The sequence below is a fragment of the Solanum verrucosum genome, unplaced genomic scaffold (assembly GCF_900185275.1).
Source record: "Solanum verrucosum unplaced genomic scaffold, falcon-dt-bn FXZP01000207.1, whole genome shotgun sequence".
NCBI lineage: Eukaryota > Viridiplantae > Streptophyta > Magnoliopsida > Solanales > Solanaceae > Solanum > Solanum verrucosum.
In genome coordinates this window covers 2,337,178-2,357,495 of record NW_026019996.1, presented here as the reverse complement: position 1 = coordinate 2,357,495, position 20,318 = coordinate 2,337,178, and the positions used below count along the sequence as shown (strand labels likewise).

The 20,318-nt window shown below is 33.0% G+C and overlaps 1 protein-coding gene across 1 annotated transcript; it reads left to right on the top strand.

The window, feature by feature from the left end:
• The first annotated feature begins 14,665 nt into the window (after positions 1-14,665).
• Positions 14,666-19,710, top strand: LOC125819347 (protein NRT1/ PTR FAMILY 5.1). The gene is made up of 4 exons (XM_049498800.1): positions 14,666-14,847; positions 15,217-15,434; positions 17,530-18,086; positions 18,818-19,710. Exons 1-4 carry the CDS (start codon positions 14,742-14,744, stop codon positions 19,680-19,682), a joined length of 1,746 nt encoding a protein of 581 aa, XP_049354757.1. The 5' UTR covers positions 14,666-14,741; the 3' UTR covers positions 19,683-19,710.
• The last annotated feature ends 608 nt before the right edge of the window (positions 19,711-20,318 follow it).

Below are 20,318 nucleotides of genomic sequence, written 5' to 3'. Positions count from 1 at the left end.
TGAATTCGTTACGTCGCATCATAAGGTCGTTTCGAGTTAGGTTCTTAGGTACATTTGCTAGGTATCTATATCTAAAAGTAATTTAAGAAAAAGAACCGAGTTTGGGTGAATTAGGGCTGGAAAATGAAGAAGAAATTTCGTCGAACGAAATTTGAAGGTGGTCGCGTGTCGCGCTCTTGGTCCCAAATTTTGAAAATTTCTGCTTCGCGTCTCGGAGCTGACACGAGGTGTTCTGCATCAAAAGACGTTTTCGGAACCAAAATTTAATTATGAATCCACATCGCAGACCCACTTTCGTATTTTGATTTTTGGTATTTTCTCATGTTTAGCTATCTAAAATCATTCCTAAACAACATGAGATCTTTGCAGTCACAAATCTTAATCATTGAATCCATAATTCAATTCAAGGATCAGTTAAGAGTCAAGTCAAGAGCAATTAAGGTCAAAGTCAAGAGAAGTCAATAGTCAAGTTAAGATAAGTTCTTAAAGTTTATAAAAGTCTTTCACAAATGTTTTAATTTTGTTTTAAGACTTAAGTTTTGAGTTCAGTAAAGAGTAAAATTGAAGTTCTTTTCTTCAAGGAAGTATATGAGGACTATGTATTCCCAAAGAGATTTACAAATATTTTTCACATTTTAGATAAGAGCAAAAACTGAGATTTCCAAAGATCCTTCGGGCTAGTTTTTAGAAAAGAGTAATAGCTTTCTAAATGAAGCAAGCAGGGAAACTGAGATTTCCAAGATAGCCTTTGAGCTAAGTTTTTGAGCAATTGATACGCTCAAATTACACCTCCCTAAAGAAGTATAAGCGATCGTTATCAAGTAAAGAACCCAACTTGTAGGTTGGGGTCGATCCCACGAGGAAAATGGTTTAGACTTTACTTTAACCAACAATTATATTCAATTAGCCAAAATACTTCAGAAGACAAGAAATAAAAATGGGGGATTTGTGAAACAAATTGTAAGAATTCAGTAAGTAATCAATAAACAAAAGTCAATTTCGGTTGTTATCAAGATGAGAAAATTAACTAGGGTAGACGTGTTCCCGACAAGCTCATAACGCAGTAATCCTAATAATCGCAATCATTTCCTAGTGTGTTACATGCAAAGTGATAAGTTAGGTATCTCTAAGTCCTTGATCCGGCATCTAGAGAATTTCACCCCGCACTTTGATCCGGCTGCGTGTGTATAATTTACTAACCCTTACATTTACCTCATATTAGACATCATAATCGATGTTTGGCTTAGTTACTACTTCGCACCAATTGATACTAGCCTATTAGATAGTATCACACTAAATCTATTTTGATAACTCTTTTCTTGTTAATTACCTCCTTGATCCGGCAAGTAGCAACAAGGCGAGTTATAACGCGTGCATTCGTTAAAAAGACTTTTAAACGAAAAAATTATCAATGCATGCAAAACACTATTCAAGAATTACTTATTTACTATTCATACTTAGTTAATCGCTCATGGTTCCCACAACCCTAGTTGTGGATTTAGTTACTCATATTAGCAAGAACACAATTCATAATATTTGATGAATAAATCATGAACTTACGAAACGAGAACAATAAACCCAGAATTTCAACTTGAATTGCAAAGCCAAAATCTTCAAAACGAATGTAGGAAATCAATAATTTCTAGGGTTGCAACTTAATCTCCAAAGTCACAAAGTAAAAATAGAATAAGAATGTCTAACCCCCAAAAACGAGGTTTACATGCCCTATTTATAGAAAACAAATCCTAAATTAAAAGGGAAACAAATTAAGGAAAGTTGTTCAGGTACGCATCTTCAATCCACGAGACTGACGTACGGACCGTCGATGGATCTACGGTCCGTAAGTCACTTCCGTAAGCCAGGACTTAGAAAATATTTCCGCTTCCAAAAATCAGCTTCTCTGAAGCAAACGACGAACTAGCAGTACGGACCATAGATCGATTTACGGTCCGTCAATCCCCTCCGTAGCTCCATACTTAGAATCTTCAAAAATCAGGTACTGGAACCCTTGCAGTATCACTCTACGGATTAACAGTACGGTCCGTAGATCAATCTACGGACCGTCAATGGACCCCATGGTTCCACACTTGGTTAGATTTCCCTGATATGTATGCCTGCTAATCTACGGTCATCACTTACGGTCAGTAGATCACCTCCGTGAATGCCCTGTTTCTGCATTTCTTTCAGCTATCTCTATACTTCCGCGCCTGAACATCTTTCCTGCAAAACATGATAAAAACACATAAAAACCAATATAAAAAGGCCCTAGACACACACAACTTGTAAGTGAAATGTATTAGAACTACCGTAAACTTACGGTATATCAGCAATTATCTCAAATCAGCAAAAAGAAATATGTTTTTTAAAAAAAAACATAAGAGCCAGTACATTTTTTGGGAGTAGTATTAAGCACTGAATAGGGGAAGCGTTCAAAGAACCCACAGCCCCCATAGAACCATGTAGCCACCATGGGTAGAAGAGGTTCATACTTTTTAGATAAATCATTTTCAAATTAGACTAGTGGATCCATTAGGCAGTTCAGGTTCTATACTTTTCGCCGGGTATAGGATACTCTGGCAGCGTGAGGTCGATCGTTGTATCATCACTATAGCTCTTATGTGATGGTTGTCGGTTAGAGAAACTCACACAGAAGTTATTGTATTTTTATATGCATCAGCTTATTGTATTTTTACGTACATCTCAGAGTTTTATGTATCTTTCCATACACACAGAGTTGACAACATGTTTTTAAATAGCTTTGTTTTATATTGCACTTGTCTTAAATTGATTTTTATTGAAATGAGTTTAGTTATGTTGAGTTGAGAAGAGCCAAGGTAAGTGTTTCTTTCAGATTCCCTTTCAAGCCTAGGATTGTTTTAGCATTCCAATTCGCACACTCGTACATTCAATGTATTGATGCCAGTTGGCCTACATCGTCTTATGATGCAGACACAAGTAACTAGGATCGACATTTCAGCGCACCGTTGATCCAAAGAGCAGTTCAGAGTCAGTCGGTGAGCCTTCTTGCATTCCGGAGGATCTATTTTCATTGCTTTCTAGTTTAGTCCATTAGGATGTTGTGGGGTTTGTCCCAACATCCATCTCAGTTGTTTTAGAGGCTTCATAGACAGACAGTCAGTTAGTTATTTCAGTTGTCTTTACTTTTCATTTCTTATGTTAAAGACTTGAGTTTGCCTAAATGGCCAGTTGAATGTTCCTTTATGACATTCTAGTTCCTTCATAAATGTTTATGTGATGAGTTAAGTCTTCCGCTGAGTTAAGTAAGTCAGGCCAAGGGTTCACATGGGGCCAGCAATGGTCTTCGAGTGTCAGTCCTGCCCAGGGTGTAGGCTCAGAGCGTGACACCTTCTCAGTTCCAAATAACTTTCTTATGTCCCTTCAGCCAGGACTACGGCGTCTAGTTCACTTCGTTGAGATACCAATTGAAATCGGGAGATACCAATTGGACTCAACTCATACCACAAGTGACAATAGTAGCAAGCGAGCCCCACAAAACTGCTAATTTCAATCATAAAAGTTGGTTGAACCCAATTATTAACCGCCTCAACCTTTAATTGATGGTAACCAAACCTTAAATCAATCTTAGAGAAAACCGATGCACCTTGCATTTGGTCAAAAAGGTCATTTATCCGAGGTAATGGAAACTTGTTCTGAATGGTGATCTTATTCAACTGTCAGTAGTCTATACACATCCTCTCTTGCTAATAATGGTGTTACCGTTGTTTTTGCTCTAGCTCAGACCATAGAGTGAAGGAGGAAAGATACAAATTTATATCACGCAGATACCAATTGGATTCAAGTCATAGCATGAAGGAGTAGAAAAAAGTAAGTTTTTCCTAAAGTCCTATAGCCTCTTGAAGAAAAGTACGGACCTCATCATACCGTTCCGCAAGACTCTACTAGACTCATTTTGGTACAATGAGATCAATGAACCTAGGGCTCTGATACCAACTTTGGCACGACCCAGACCATCGCGATTGGAACACTAACCCTCCGGTAGGAGAACCATTACTACAACTCAAACTAACAAATTTAATGAAAACTAAGGCATTTAAAGATACAGAAGCAGGTTTAAATGACAATAAAAATGGAGTCCCCATAAACTCCAAGGTTTTTAACAAACAACTAACCAAACTAATGCGGAAGTTCAACCCCTAGAACCTGAAAGTCATTGTACCAAAACTCTACTAACGACAAGCCTAAGAACAAGGGGTACAACCCTGAAGCTAAACAAAACTCCTTAAACAAATAGTCTGAGTCCAAAAAGAATGGACTTTAACAAGAGAGATCCATGACAGTCTAAAAGAACTGGCTCACCCTTGAATCCGATCATGCTCAATAGTCACTTAGCTGAGGTCTATCAATAGCTGCCTAGAGATGCCCTGTACTCAACAAAGAACAAGTAAGTGCAGTATCAGTACACAACCACAGTGTACTGGTAGGATCACGCGGCTATCTTCATAAGTGAAACACATGCAAGTAACCACAACATTATAAAACAAGCATATACCGAACATATACAATATTAGTCATATTTTCAGGATCAATATAGCATCACACGTTCTCAATAATACACATTGGTTATCAATTTAGAGCGACATACAGTCTTCCAATATCAATCATCATTAGATATGAACGAAATCATCACAAGTAGATACACAACACAATTCAATGGTTCTCTCACGAAACTCAATTCAATGGTCCTCTCATGGAACCCCCACCTAAACTGTTAGCATACCGGAACGTGGTACCCAATCCAATATTTATGTCAAAACGTGGCAACCGATCTCATATTTATGTCGGAACATGGCAACTGATCCCATGTTTATGACAGAACGTGGCAACTGATCCAATGTTTATGCCGAAACGTAACAACCGATCCAATCAACAAACCACAATCATAATCACAATGTATGTTCTCACAATCATACAACAAGAGGTGATTCATGACATATAATTATTCAATTATCCTCATTTACGATTAGGGTGATCAGTAATGCAACATTAGCATACATACATGCATTATAATGAGCAATTATAAACATATATCACACCAACATGAAATCACAACCATCACCTACCTCGAATCCAAGATTGAATCCCCTAAGGCACTTGAATCTTCCTTTTCCGAATTCTTCCCGCTTGTTCGTGGTCTAGAAACATACAATTAACGCAAGAATCAATAAACTAGGCCTAATTACGCGGATTATAATTAACATTATCAACCCTAGGCCAACCCAAGATCCCAATACCCAAATTAGGGCTTTTTCCACCATTAACTTCAGATCAAAACCTTTCCCCAATGATAATTACCCAAGAAACTACGTTCTATGGATCAAAATATGGATTCGGGGAGTCAAAACCTTACCTTTAGCCTCAAGAATGGTGAAAAAAGGTCAAGAACTCACCTGGGGTCATCTCCTAGCTCTCAAAGTTGAAAAGTGCAGAATAAAATGTTTTTAGGGTTTTATTTTTGACTTAAGTCGCGTCTGTTCCGCTACGGCGGGACCCATCCCACTATAGCGGCCCCGCCTTGGCGGCAGAAATCCCCACCATAACAGATTGCACGGAACAATGAGCAAAAGTAATAAATCCAAGACCCCATTTCACAACACACCTTCAACCAACGACACTCAGAACCTACCCGTTCACGCCAAGATCAGTTTTGGGAGTTCTACTCACCCGAATTCAATTCTGTAAAGTCATGCGGTTTCCTTAATGACTTATCTATCTATTCATGTGATCGGATTCATAATTAGATCACCCAATTGCTACCAGATTTCCCCAGACCTCACAGACTCCAATTTTGTCCAAATCTGGACTAGGTTGGGAAATTTCAAGTTACTACGAAAAGTTTTATGACCCCAATTCTTTCTCCGTTGGATTTTCCATAACGAAGGAATCAGGTCGTTACAATGAATCATATGGTAGCTGGTAAGAGTTATGATACATGTATTAGATGTTTTAATAGGTTATACTTCATGGACTATGTTATAATATTATTAGGGGTTGTTTAATAAATGATATGAGTTATATATGTAGTAATAATGTAGGGATTAGTTATGAGAGAATCTGTGTATATTTTATGCATATATTAGTGATATTGGTTTCTAAACATCAAATCAAACACAATATTAATTGTATACCTGAATAATTTACCTTTTAATTAGCTATTAAACGTGATACAAAATTTCATACCAGCATAACTCACCTCCAAACCAGATATCAAAGGTTATATAATTTGGTGTATATAACTTACATCCGACAATAAAATATAGGAATTGAATTAGGATATGATAGTCTGAAAGAATACCGATAATGTTGCTATTGCCCTCTTTGCGATGCAACAGTATCAATTTTGACAGCAACTTTAATTGGAGGTACCATTATTATATATATATCACTACTACCTTTGTCCCATTTTCTTTTAAGATGTTTAAATCAATGTAAATATCAAAAGTCCTTTAGAAGAAAACATCATGTCAATGTTTAAAATGTGAATGGTTCAATAAATTTGAATACCTAAGAATTGTAAAAATTGTACAAAGTTAATACTTTTAATGGACTAGTTCAAATATTTTGGGACGTCCCAAAAAATGCAAGTGTCAATAGTCCAGCTATATTAAGATAGCAAGTCTAGGTAGCCTCATCCTTCGGGATGCCTCAATTGGTTTGAAGTGTTCATTCGAAGGGTATATGATGTGGTAGAGGTTGTAGTTGCTGCCAAAAAAAAGTCTCATAGTCTCAATTCTATGTGTGTTCAACGAATTCAACCAGTACACGTTGGCAATAATCTTTTTTTTCCCTTGATTTTTTGAATTTTATTTATCATTGGCAACCTTTAGACTCAGAGGCGGAGCCAAGATTAGAAGTTTGAGGTTTCTAAATTTTAGGACACCTTTTTAGGGGGTTCACAAGTTAATATACATATATATTTCTTTAATATCCTAATACAAATACAGAATCTACAGAAAAGCTATTGGGTTCGTCCGAAGTCCGAACCCACGAACCCTCATTTAGCTCTGCCCCTGCCTTTAGTTGGCAAAAATGGCTAAATGGCTATTGGTTGTGAACTCTTTATATTTTGTTGTGCCACTCCTGAAGTTCTCCTAGAAAATACATCATTGTCAATCTTGCCAAAGTTATTTGTCTGAAATGGACTAATTAGTCGAAAAAGATCACCATCCATTATTGATGACTTTTGTACGTCTTGCTAGTTGGTTGAAGAGATATTGGTGGTCCATTCGACTTAATGAGATCGCTGTCTAACTTTCTGCTGGGGAGGTTTCTAACTAGTTCAGCTCGCACTTCATATATACGAGCGCTAAAGAAAATGAATTTTAGGTCTAATTATATAATCTAAAATTAGTTCATAAGATGATATTTTCTCAATAATGTTATATACAAATACAATCAGTTTAGGGCACCTAACTTTTGTGGTCGTTCAATATACTAGACATTTAAAGTATAATTAAACAATATAACATGAAGATATTGGTTGTTGTATCCTTCCACATGTCATATCGTTTTGAACAATTAGGAGTGTACATTGCCGGATTGATTCGGGTTTTTCAACTATCAAACCAAATCATTTGTGTCGGATTGTTAAATCTATAAACCAAACCAAACCAATAAAACTCGGGTTTTTCAACTTCGGGTTTTTTTGAATTTTTCGGATTTTCGGGTTTTTTCCGGAAAAGTATTCATACAAACATATAATTTACTTGTACTTCAAATATTTCTTTAGTCCTACCAAAATACTACTATCTAAGGTGTTTCTTAAGATAATAACACAAAATATTATATGAGTAATGATACTAAATATCCAACAAAAAATAATAATAATGAAATCGCGCAAAGCAAATATTGCAAATTAACAAGTCATAATAAAAATGATCATAATTTAAAAGTACTAAATCATGCTAAAATAAGTTTAATAAGTATTAGTTACATGACTAAATATTAAAGGAAATTAAAATTAGATTATGTATTTGAATAAACCAATGTAAAACCACAGAACAAATATTCAATATTATTGTCATTCTTAGTGTTGAATTGATTATTTTTTTTGCTTTAGTATTAATTTAATTTTGATTTAAGCTTTATTATAATTACCAATATCTGTGGACTATAATCTTTATTGAACCATTTAAAATTCTAAGTTTCAAACTTGAAATAATAATATATTAAAAGATAAAAACTATGAAAAAGTATAAGAAATATTTAAAAGTTATATCAACGTAAATATTTTTATGTATAAAATAAAATTTTAAAATTATATATATAATGTCGGGTTGGTTTGGTCTCGGGTTGGTTTTTTTAGTTAAAACCAAACCAACCCAAATATAGTCGGGTTTTTTGTTTTTCCAATACCAAATCAAGTCAAACCAACCACTAGTCGGGTTTTTTTTCTCGGTTTGCAGTTTGATTCGGTTTTCGGTTCGATTTTGTACACCCCTATGAACAATTATGACCTTATAAGCTAATTTTTTAAAATACGTTGGGGTTTAAGGTTCATTTCAACGTGCCGTGGAGCCAAATTAATCCATTTTAAGTTCTCGAATTACCAAATCTTAGGTCCCATAGCATATGTTCCACATTTCGATATTCATTTCTAAATGTACAATATGAGACATGAATTAAGTGTCCAACAATAGTTGAAGGCATGAGGTGTCGTCTTCTTACTTGTCTTGGACAAATTCTCATTTCATAAGCTTATTACTTTTGAGAGTGGGTTAAATCAAGGTCAGATGTTGTCCTTTGACTAGGGATATGAATTTGTATAAAAATTTACAAAAAATTAATAAATATTAGATCTAAAATTATAATGAAAATTTTAATATTATAAATTTATAATTATGAATATCAAGTGTTGTTCATCCGATATATTTCCTTTCCCTTATTATAATTCTTTGCATTATTTTAGTCGGTCGTTGAAGCATGAACAAAAGAAATGTAAAGAGAAAATAGGCAGGTGACCTAGATTTTGGGTCAAGGTTGTCTCAACAAGATTGAGGCCTAAAGTCAAACTTTATAAAAAGATCTTAAGTCTTTTTGTTTTGGCTGATATTTAATTATTGAATAACAATAACATATTAAGTGTAATCCTATAGTATGTTTATTTTAACATACTATAAATCCAAATCCATTCAAATTCTAGAATTACCAAATATTTAGTCCCATATCATATATATATATATATATATATATGGTTCACGTTTCGATTATTCATTTCTAAACATACATGAGATATTAAGTGTCCAATGAGTTGTTGTCTTCTTACTTGTCTTGGACAAATTCTCATTTCATAAGCTTATTACTTTCGAGAGTGAGTTAGATCAGCGGAGGATGTAGCCTTTCGACTACAAGCTCATCTGAATCCATAATTTTTAGCACAGAGTGTAAATGTGTAAAACTTTATTAAAATTTTAATAAATATATATTAGATCTAAGTCGTAATAATATTGAATATATATACACGTACATATACAGTGGATAAACTGTTGGTGTTGGGATAGTCGTTTTGATTGGAACAATTATTGTAAGAGCATGCTGACTCCAATCCTTAATGAAAATGAAAGAAAGAATTTTATATCATAAAAATAGAAGGTGCACAAGCTCTATATCTATATCTATACTATGTATGTATGTATGTATGTAGTGGGGCTTAAATATGCGGTTTCCCCCTTTGGCTTATAATGAATCATATATATATATATATATATATATATATATATTCACATAGAAGAATTTACTCATTACTAGTTACTACCAATAATGTTGTGCAACTTTTATGTGTTGTTGTTTCCGGCTTCACGGGAAGATAAGGTGCATTAATATTATTAGGACTTAGGACCAATGGTTTTCCATGTCAGTAATTATAGTGGAGAAAATAGTAGTCTCCATTTTGAATGTACTAGCTTACTTTTTTTCTATTCACATTAATTATATACTTGGATATTTCTCTGTCATTTTCCATTAATAATTCATAGGATTAGAAGTAATTTTATTAGTTATAGATATGGTTATGCAACTATTGAAAATAAGTAAATAAAGTTATATTTTCTTTATCACAAAAGTCCCTTATTTTTGCTATTTCATTTAAATATATGTGATCACTTTTTAATGACAAGCTACATAATTATTTAAGTCAGAAATAGAAAACATCAAATTCAATTCATGTTCGGCTTATATGAATCGGAACAATATTTCTCCCTTTATGAGCTAGTTTTTGAGGTTGAGTTAGCCACATATGTATGTTATATCTTTACAATTATTGCAATGGACATTGCTAGGATTACTTACTAAGTGAAATGTAGTAGGTTTGTCAAAAGAAAAGTTGCATTACAAATGTGCACAATAGCAAGAGCTAAGGAAGGGCCTTGAGAGTAGTGTGTCTTGTTTCTTGGTATTGCCTATTGGCTAGGAGACTATCTGAAATTGACTTCTGAACTGACTTGATTGTGAATTTGTGATCTACTACATACATATATTCATTAACAACCACTAATATTAGTGGTTATTCCCCTGTTGGAGGGATTGTGGGCATAACTAGTCATTCAGACGATATGATTTAATCTTGCCTTGCAACTTGACGACAGGGTTATTCCTGTAGTGGAATAGATAAGATTCGTTCACTCTTAATCATATGTCTGGAGTTTAAATTTGAAAATATTGAAGAAATTACAACCTTATATGAAGGCGTTCATCTTAGATAGGTCTTAGGTGATTGAGGCCTAAAATATAAATTAATTGAGTCAGTGAATTTTGAAATTATTCAAAACAAAGGATTATTCGTTGCTAAGAATTTTCACCGGATGTCCCTTCTTTTCTTCCTCCTCGGACCTTTTTCTTCTTGCAATAAATTATGAGCACACAATTATTACTAGAATTGAAAACAAAAAAAAAAATTGAAATTTTTGGTATAGAATATTGAAGGCCCATTGTTTTTATATGGCTAGAATTGAGCGGCTAATATTCAATTGAGCTTATATTGTTTTCTCCTAATGATTTAAATTTGTATGATTGAAAAGAATCGAAGACACCAGCCATTGTTGGGTCTTTTTTGAGTTTGAATAAAAACTTATTTCAAGAAAGTGGGGTTGGGACAAGGAAACATTTTCAATTTTCTCATGTTTAGTTAGCTTAAATATTTTGGAAAATGTTTTCTTACTTAATTTATTTTTCTCTAATTTAAGAAAAATAATTTACCTCCAAAAAGTAAGAAAAACATTTTTCAAAAATTCTTTCTCAATCACACACCTCAACTTTTTAGCCTAACTCAAGTCTAAGGTACTTAGTACCGATATGAATTCGGAATTCGACTCCTCACTTTTATTCGGGACCTGACACCTGACTTTTGATTCGGGTCCCAGGTCACGAGTCGAGTGTCCAAGTTGTGTTTAGGTTTGGAATATGGGTCCCATGTCGGGTGTCGTGGTCGGATCCTTTTTCGAAAGTCAGGTCCCAATTTAGTTGTCTGGTCCCAATTCGGGTGTACGAATCGGGTCCCGAATTAGTTTTCTGAGTTAAGTGTCGATGTCGGGGTTAGGATCAAATCTAGTTTGAATGTCGGGTTTTAGGTCAAGATTCAGGGTCATATCCTGGGTCTGGTGTCCCATACTGATTGTCGTTATCATGTCTAGGTTCAGATGTCGGGGTCGAGATCGAATTTCGGGTCGAAAGTTGAGGTTAGGTCCTAGGTCCAGTGTCGGGGTTGAATCCCAAAGCAATCGTCTGGTTCGTATTCTAGTTCAAATGTCGAGGTCGAGGTAAGGGTAGAGTCCCAGTTTGAATGTCAGGTCCCGAATCAAGAGTCGAGGTCAAGTCTTGGATCGGGTGTTGGGGTTGGATTTCGTATTGGTAGTCAGGGTTGTGTTCCAACTTGGGGTCGGGTCTCGAATTGAGTATCGGGGTTGATTTCCAGGTCAGAAACTATATTCCTAAACAGTATTTTCTATTCTCAAACAAAAAATAAAAGATATTCTCTGGAATTTATTTTTCAATTCACCAACCAAACACTAGAAAATATTTTTCGAAAAATAGTTTTACACTCACCAATCAAACATAAAAAAATAAGTTAAAAACCAACTTATTATCCAATTAAGAAAATATTTTTTAGAAAAACATTTTCCATGGAAAACATCTTCCTTTAATTTCTTCCAAACACATTAAGTTGTGAACCTATTAATTTTCGAAGGCTTGAGTTGTATTTAACAATATTTGGGAATTGTTGAATTTGATATTACAACTGTGAATATCAAATTTGGAGTCATTTAGAATTGATTTGAATCATTTTAAAAGTAAAACATGACGCCAAAAATTTTACAACCAACAATTATGACGATCATCAAGGATTTGGGGACAAGTTATGGATGATTCATTAGGATTAATTGCCAAATTTTAGATCCATAATTGAGCTTTGCGATCTTGACGAATTTTAAAATTTGTGATAAAACAAGTTTTATCTATTAATAAAATGAAAATTCTTGCCATCCATCGTGTTTAAATATGTCGTTATGTTCTAAGTTCTAACCACCAATGATGAAACTATTCTTGTAATTTTTTTAAAATGAGATTAAAATTTGAACACTAGCATTAAAAGATCCATTTTATACAAGTCGTTGCACAACTTCGACAAAGACAGAGAAATATTGAAGTTTCTCAGCCACTGTGTTAAGTTACATAAGGGTTTTATACAATTTTATCTAAAATTTTATATTATCAAATAAAATTGACGTAGAATAATATGTTATTCTTTGTAGTAAATTTGATTGTTATGATAATCTCAAAATGAAAAATAACTTGTTATAACTAATTAAATTAAGGGTCGTTTGGTAGCTAAAAAGAAGCAACTTATTCATATATGAAATTTTGTATAAGCTTTACAACATTGGGTAGTTATATAATTAGAAAATAAGTTATTCATATATAAAACTCATATAACGTTTGTTTTGCAATTCACAATCCCATATAACTAATTCATGTATAGATTATAAGGATATTTGTGTATTATGTTATACGGGATAGAAGATGAATATAATGTGACTACCAAAACAACTCCGATGTATATTATATTGCTTAAAATCTTCATTTAATTCATACTTGTAGAATAAGAAGATCAAGGATAGAAAAAAAGAGAAAGGAGATCTATTGATTTGTCGTATATACGTATATAATATTCAAGTGTGGTTTACGCTGTTGTAGTGGGATTTGAAAGAGGTATACCAATTAGAATGGAGATAAGTTGCTATATTTAATTTGTGTGACCAACTACGTACTACTATATATGATGATGAAATATTGTTGGGCTTCCTATGTATATTTTGATTCTTTTTGCATTTCCTCTTTTTTTTTCCCATCATCTTCTTGGTCAACAATTCATGATTGAATCTATGGAATCTGAGTGAATGGTGGGGATATTCTTTTAACATCATTTGAATTCAGAAATTTAAGTCTGAGTGATCAGTTTTTTTTATTATTATATATATATTTGGATACCATTATTAAGGAAAAAGAAATATGAATTGAACTTAAGGGTATTTAGATTGACTTTTTAAAAAGCTAAAAGTCATATATCTTAACTCGTAAACACTTAAAATAAGTCAATTCAAACACTATTTTACACATCTTTCCGATCATTTAATCTTAATTGTCCTGTTCCTACGTATGAAAGAATATGTATGTAACTTGTAAGTGGTGCCGATGATGTTTCAATAATGATTTTCATAGATTAAATTATGACCGCCTATTAAACATCTCTGATAGTAGATTTTAATTTGAAGGCGAATTAAAATTCTGTTGGGCTAACTAAAAACATACCTAAATGAAGTATGGTAGGTAGAATACTCACGAATTATGAAAGAGCACACCTAACGTGGTTGCTACTTCACAACTAAAACGTGAATCCATCTTTACTTGCAACATTTTAAATAAGTAATCTTTAGGCTCATTCAATAAAAAGAATTAATTAAAAAAATTATATTTATTATATAACAAAATTTTGTACCTCGTCAAAAGTAAAATAAAGACCAGAGTTAATTATCCTATAATGTGATGCCTTGTTCTTCCCTTTTCTCTTAATTAATTTTGTCCTTATATATATATTTTATAGTTAAAAATTATTCTCAGGATCCCTAAATAATTGAAAAGGAACTTTGTGGTGAAATTTTAACCGAGCTAAAGTGAATGACAAAAGTTTGGATATTTACTTACTGAAGTTGTACTAATATTTAGGCAGAATTAATTAAATGATGCCCCAAAATTGTCTCCAAGTGTTTGATGTCTTCAATTTCCTATGTACATCTTTTTCTTAAATTTTATTTTAAATATTTGATTGTAAATTATATAAATAGTATATTGTTAATTTATAGTGAAGAAAAGTGATTTTGGTAGGATATATATATATATATATATATATATTTCATTGTTATCTTAAAAGAACAAAAGTGACTTTGGTAGAATATTCTCATGAATTTCTTATCCAAAAAATATAACTTTAGTAGAATATTCTGATCGACCATTCAAAGAAATAGGTAAAGTAACTAAAAGAATTTTACATCAGAGGGATAATATAATATAATATAATATAATATAATATAATGATAGGGACAAGTATATATGGTCCATGACACCTAGTTGTACTGTAGCACCAATATATTGCCTACATATAAGCCACCTCCTCTGCTTCATTTCTTCAACTAATTCATTATATTTATGTAATGGAAGCTAACAATGATTACACACAAGATGGCACCGTTGATCTTCGTGGTCATCCTGTCTTTGCCAACAAAACTGGCAAATGGAAAGCTTGTTCTTTCCTTGTAGGTAATTAAACCTCCTTCTCTATGATTATTCATATATGTTGTTAGTTGTTACATCTCAACCGGTGCCATAGCCATAAAATAACACTATACTAAAAGTTTTCTTTATATAAAGGGGATTCAAACGCATGTTATATATAATTTGTTTATCAATATATAGTTTTCTGATATAGAGAATACTACTCCACCACTAATCTCGATCGGCTAATGACCAACTCAACTACTTGAGATTGTCGAATGAAAAACGTATATGGAAGGGTGGCATATTGATAAAATAGAAAAGATTAGCATGGTTCTTACGCACACAAATTAAATCAAGAATTGGTCCATGGAATATATATTTGATTGTAATTGTATGAACGATGAAGTGCAGGTTATGAAGCATTTGAGAGAATGGCTTTCTATGGAATAGCTTCAAACCTAGTGGTGTATTTAACAAGCCAACTACATGAAGACACAGTTTCATCAGTTAGAAATGTGAATAATTGGTCTGGATCTGTTTGGATTACACCACTTCTTGGTGCTTATGTTGCTGACACTTACTTGGGCCGCTTCTGGACTTTCACATTCTCTTCACTTATTTACGTCATGGTAAGAAAATACATGAATTTCCATCAAAAGATACTTATCGACTTAATATAATCATATGATCTAGCTACCATAATGCTGTGGGTTCTCGAAAACCTCCACCCGCTACTATAGATCCACCCCTGGCTTATGAGTATCTCCTTTCAGTCACGTGAGTGATAGATACGCTTTTTAATTTGTCATTCTTTAGCTAAGAACCTACAAAAGGGACCTTTCACATGATTTAATCCAACATCTAAATATATATAAAATGCACCACTAACGGTTATCTTTTATTGCCCTACATACAATGCACTATAATTACTCAACCATCCATGGCAATTAATTGTTGGGAGGATTTTATTTTTTTTCAGTAGGGCCTGTAAACAATTCCATTTTCTCTGGCTAGAAAATGACCTGTGTCTAAGTTAAAACCACATATATAATTGGTGCTTTGCCCTAGCCGTGCACCACTAACTATTTTATCATATTTAATTTTTGAATAATTAAATATATGAGAGTTGAGTGTAATTTATTAAATGCTCACTTAAATTTTAATTGATTGATAATGAGATATATGCTGCAATAATACAGCCAGCTGACATAACAATGGGACGGATCCACTAATTCTTGATCTTATATAACAACCTTTTCTCTCCCTTTTAAGGGACTTTGGACTAATATTTTCTCCGTTCTAATTTAATTTTTGGTCTTAAATAAGTCATAAATGTTTGTGTGACTATAAATCATCTTGAAGGGAATTTTTCCATTGTTATTATTTATAGAAATATGTTATTCTTTATAGATCGACTAAAAAGAAAAGTATGTCATATAATGTTGGGACGTGAATACTACAATATGTAAAAGGAGAACACTACGGTCTAATTATTGATGTGTAACTCTACGGACGTAAATAATAGTATAAACTTTGGTTTCTAAAAAAAATATAAATTTCATATAATTAATGCAGTATTTGGTATCTGCTAATAAACTCTATATTAATTATTTTCTATTTTTTATTTATTTAAAATAAAATAAAATTGGGGTAGTGGAAGGGAAAATTGGGAGGGGTTTACAATGTGGGAATCAAGGCTTCACTAAGGTAGAAGTTCATATAGCCAACCAACAAAGCTCCTCTATATTAATTACTCCATATAACTTACACATAATATCTAAAAATAAAGTATCTTTGTAGTAGACAATCTCGATACTATAGTCCACATATTATTGTTAATTGAATGACAATCCTTTCATTTTTAATACTCACATAATGCAAGTACAACTAGTATGTGAATCATATAGGAAATTTGATTTTATCATTCTTTACAAATTTGTTTTTAATTTTATGTCTTCTTAAAAATAGATTATCATGTTCACATATGCATAAAAGATTTAAATATATTATTTTCTTTTATTCAATTGGTAAATAATCATAAAAAATCACTTTCTCGAACATACGATGGGAAAGTGCTAGAACTAGTTTGAAATTTAAATTAATTGCCACCTGTATTTTTGTGCCTGATACATAAGTGGCTAATTTAGTGATCAATTTTAGATGAGAATGAGCTCTGCTGGAGTGAAAACGAGATAACTTTCTACTTCAATTTCAGAGTTTCGGTTTCGTCACCAGTCAAGTTTTGTCACTTTTAGTGCGATAGTGACTTAAATTTATTTTCAATTTTAAATTTTGTCATTTGGTTAGTACTACTTTCTCCATCTCATATTAATTGATCTATCTTACTAAAAATATATATCCATCCTAAATTACTTATCCACTTACTTTATCAAAATAAAGTTGATTAAAAATATTTCATTTTACCCCAACAATTAATACTTATCTTTTTTCAAGAGTTCATTAATTATTTTGTATCTATCATATTCATGCCCTATGCTATTAAGCATTTGTTCACAAATTATACATCAATATATGGATATAAAAGGTAAATTAGTAAAATTAATCATCTTAGTTATAATCTCTTGAGTACCGTGTAAAATGAAAAATAATCAACTTATATGAAATGGAGAGAATACTAGCTAGCTAGGATCCATATTTAATTACTTACTTATTTTCTCATTAATTATAAGAAAATGGACTGATGTAACTATAATTTTCCACCAGGGAATGGTCCTTTTGACAATGGCCGTATCAATTAAATTCTTGAAGCCAAGTTGTGAAAATGGAGTATGCAACAAAGCTTCAACATCTCAAATTGCTTTCTTCTATGCATCCTTGTACATAATAGCCATTGGTGCTGGTGGAACTAAGCCTAATATATCCACATTTGGTGCTGACCAATTCGACGATTTTAATCCACATGAAAAAAAACTTAAAGTTTCCTTCTTCAATTGGTGGATGTTTAGCACATTTGGTGGTGCTTTACTTGCTACAATTGGACTTGTTTACATACAAGAAAACATGAGTTGGGGATTAGGTTATGGAATTCCTACTGTTGGATTAATATTTTCACTAATCATTTTCTACATTGGAACACCAACTTACAGGCATAAAGTTAGAAAGTCTCAACATCCTGCTAAGGACCTACTTCGTGTTCCTATTGTTGCTTTTGCCAACAGGAAAATTGAACTACCTAATGATCCTTCACAACTTCATGAACTTGATATGCAATATTATTTCACTACCGGGAAACGACAAGTCCATCACACTCCAGTATTTAGGTAAGTTTTTATGTATTTACTACTCTATGTTTTTAATGATTCATAGCATTTGAGTATTTGTTTTTTCATTTGTCTAATCAGTATTTGCCATGTGTAATATCATTAATTACACTCCTCTACTGTTGCTTCTCCAAGAATGGTTCCTTTCCTTTTTGTCAAGTTGCTTAAGAACAGCAGCTATCACTAGTTTCTACGTGGCACACTGTGTTAATCGCCCTATGAATTTGAGTAATTACTACTCTCAGTTTTAATTTGTTTGTCTCACTTTCATTTTTAGTCGTTTTAAAAGAGAATTATGTGTTTTCTTTTTTGGTGATTTCATTTTTTCATGTAATATGTTCAAGATTACATTTTACATATCTTTAATTTAAGACTACAAGATTTAATTTATTTTCTTACAATTTCAAGTCAAGTTAAAATGAGACAAACAAATTAAAATAGATGGAGCATATGAATACTCCAATCGCTTGCATCAATAAGGATAAATGAGGGACCTAAAACACAACCAACCATAAATTTACAATGAAATCGGACTTGGAGTCTGGCCAACTGATCATTCCACATCACCATGAGCCTATCTCTATGAGTTGCCTTTACCCCAGGCAAGGCACCTTTGTCTGTTCTGATAACATGTTGAAGTCTGGACCATCTTATTTAAAAGTTTAAGATGTTAGAGAGAACACATTTAATTGTATACTCAACTCTATCAACTAAGCCTCTGTTTTATTCAGGTTCTTGGACAAAGCGGCAATGAAACAAGACAATGATACAGGGTCAAGGCTACCATGTACAGTGACTCAAGTGGAAGGAGCGAAATTGATCACAGGAATGGCCATGATATGGCTAGTAACCTTAATTCCTAGCACCATTTGGGCACAAATAAACACTCTGTTTGTCAAACAAGGCACCACTTTGGACAGACACTTGGGTTCAACATTTCAGATTCCAGCAGCATCATTAGGAAGCTTTGTGACTCTAACTATGCTATTATCTGTGCCAATGTACGATCGATATTTCGTGCCATTTATGCGCAAGAAAACAGGAAATCCAAGAGGAATCACATTACTCCAGAGGCTAGGAACAGGGTTCTTCATTCAAATTCTAGCCATCACGTTTGCTTACGTGGTGGAAGTAAGAAGAATGCACGTCATTAATATGCATCACATCAACGGGCCTAAAGAAATAGTCCCTATGACAATATTTTGTTTGTTGCCTCAGTATGTGCTATTGGGTGTTGCTGATGTGTTTAATGCCATAGGGTTACTGGAATTTTTCTATGATCAGTCACCAGAAGATATGCAAAGCCTCGGAACGACGTTTTTCACTAGTGGAATTGGGCTTGGAAATTTCTTGAATAGCTTTTTGGTGACTATGGTTGATAAAATTACAGGGAGTAATGGAGGGAAGAGCTGGATTGGAAACAATATGAATGACTCACACTTGGATTACTATTATGCTTTCCTCTTGGTCATGTCTGCCTTAAATTTGGGAGTTTTTCTGTGGGCATCCAATAGATATATCTATAAAAGGGAATCCAGGGAAATGAAGGATGAATTTCCAGAGTTGGAAGGCAAAGCCATAGACCTTCTTCCTTAGATTTGGAAGATTATTTAAGGATTAAATTTAGGATTAATCTCCATCTGTTTTTAACTCCCTGTTGTATAAGTCAATTACATACCATAGCTAATTAATATAGTGATTTTTGCATGGTATGGCATGTTTAAATAGTTATAACATAAATAAAAAAGCTTTAAGAATCTCATCTCCTCCACCCCTCCCAATTTTTCATATTGTGATTTAATTAGCATCTTGATACCGCCGTTTGGTGTGATGGATAAAATAAGTTAATCCTGGTAACTTTTAGTAGCCTTTAATTCATTGTTTGATTGCAAAGGTAGGAATAACTTATCTCGGGATTAACAATTAATCTTGCGATAAGTTATCCCTCACTTGGAGTGGTATAGTAATCCTAGGATAAGTTATCTTGGGATAAAGTGTGTAAATTAACAAAAATACCCTCTTAAACTCTCTTTTATACACCACTTTTACATTCATACATATTAACATAATTTTTAACAACATAATAACATTCACAATCTTAATTATTCGTTGTTTTTATGATAAATATATTTTTCTATTAAAAATTTACATTTTATAAATACAATTTTTATTTATGAATATTGTTGACACCCAATTTTGGCCTAACATTTTCAAAATTCGTAACTTTTAAAG

What these genes read in the sequence shown, in the direction of transcription:
- LOC125819347 (XM_049498800.1), top strand. Translation starts at nt 14,742, where the DNA reads ATGGAAGCTAACAATGATTACACACAAGATGGCACCGTTGATCTTCGT. An exon ending in AGCTTGTTCTTTCCTTGTAG is followed by an intron (nt 14,848 to 15,216) that starts GTAATTAAACCT and finishes GATGAAGTGCAG; the next exon opens with GTTATGAAGCATTTGAGAGA. An exon ending in CATCACACTCCAGTATTTAG is followed by an intron (nt 18,087 to 18,817) that starts GTAAGTTTTTAT and finishes TGTTTTATTCAG; the next exon opens with GTTCTTGGACAAAGCGGCAA.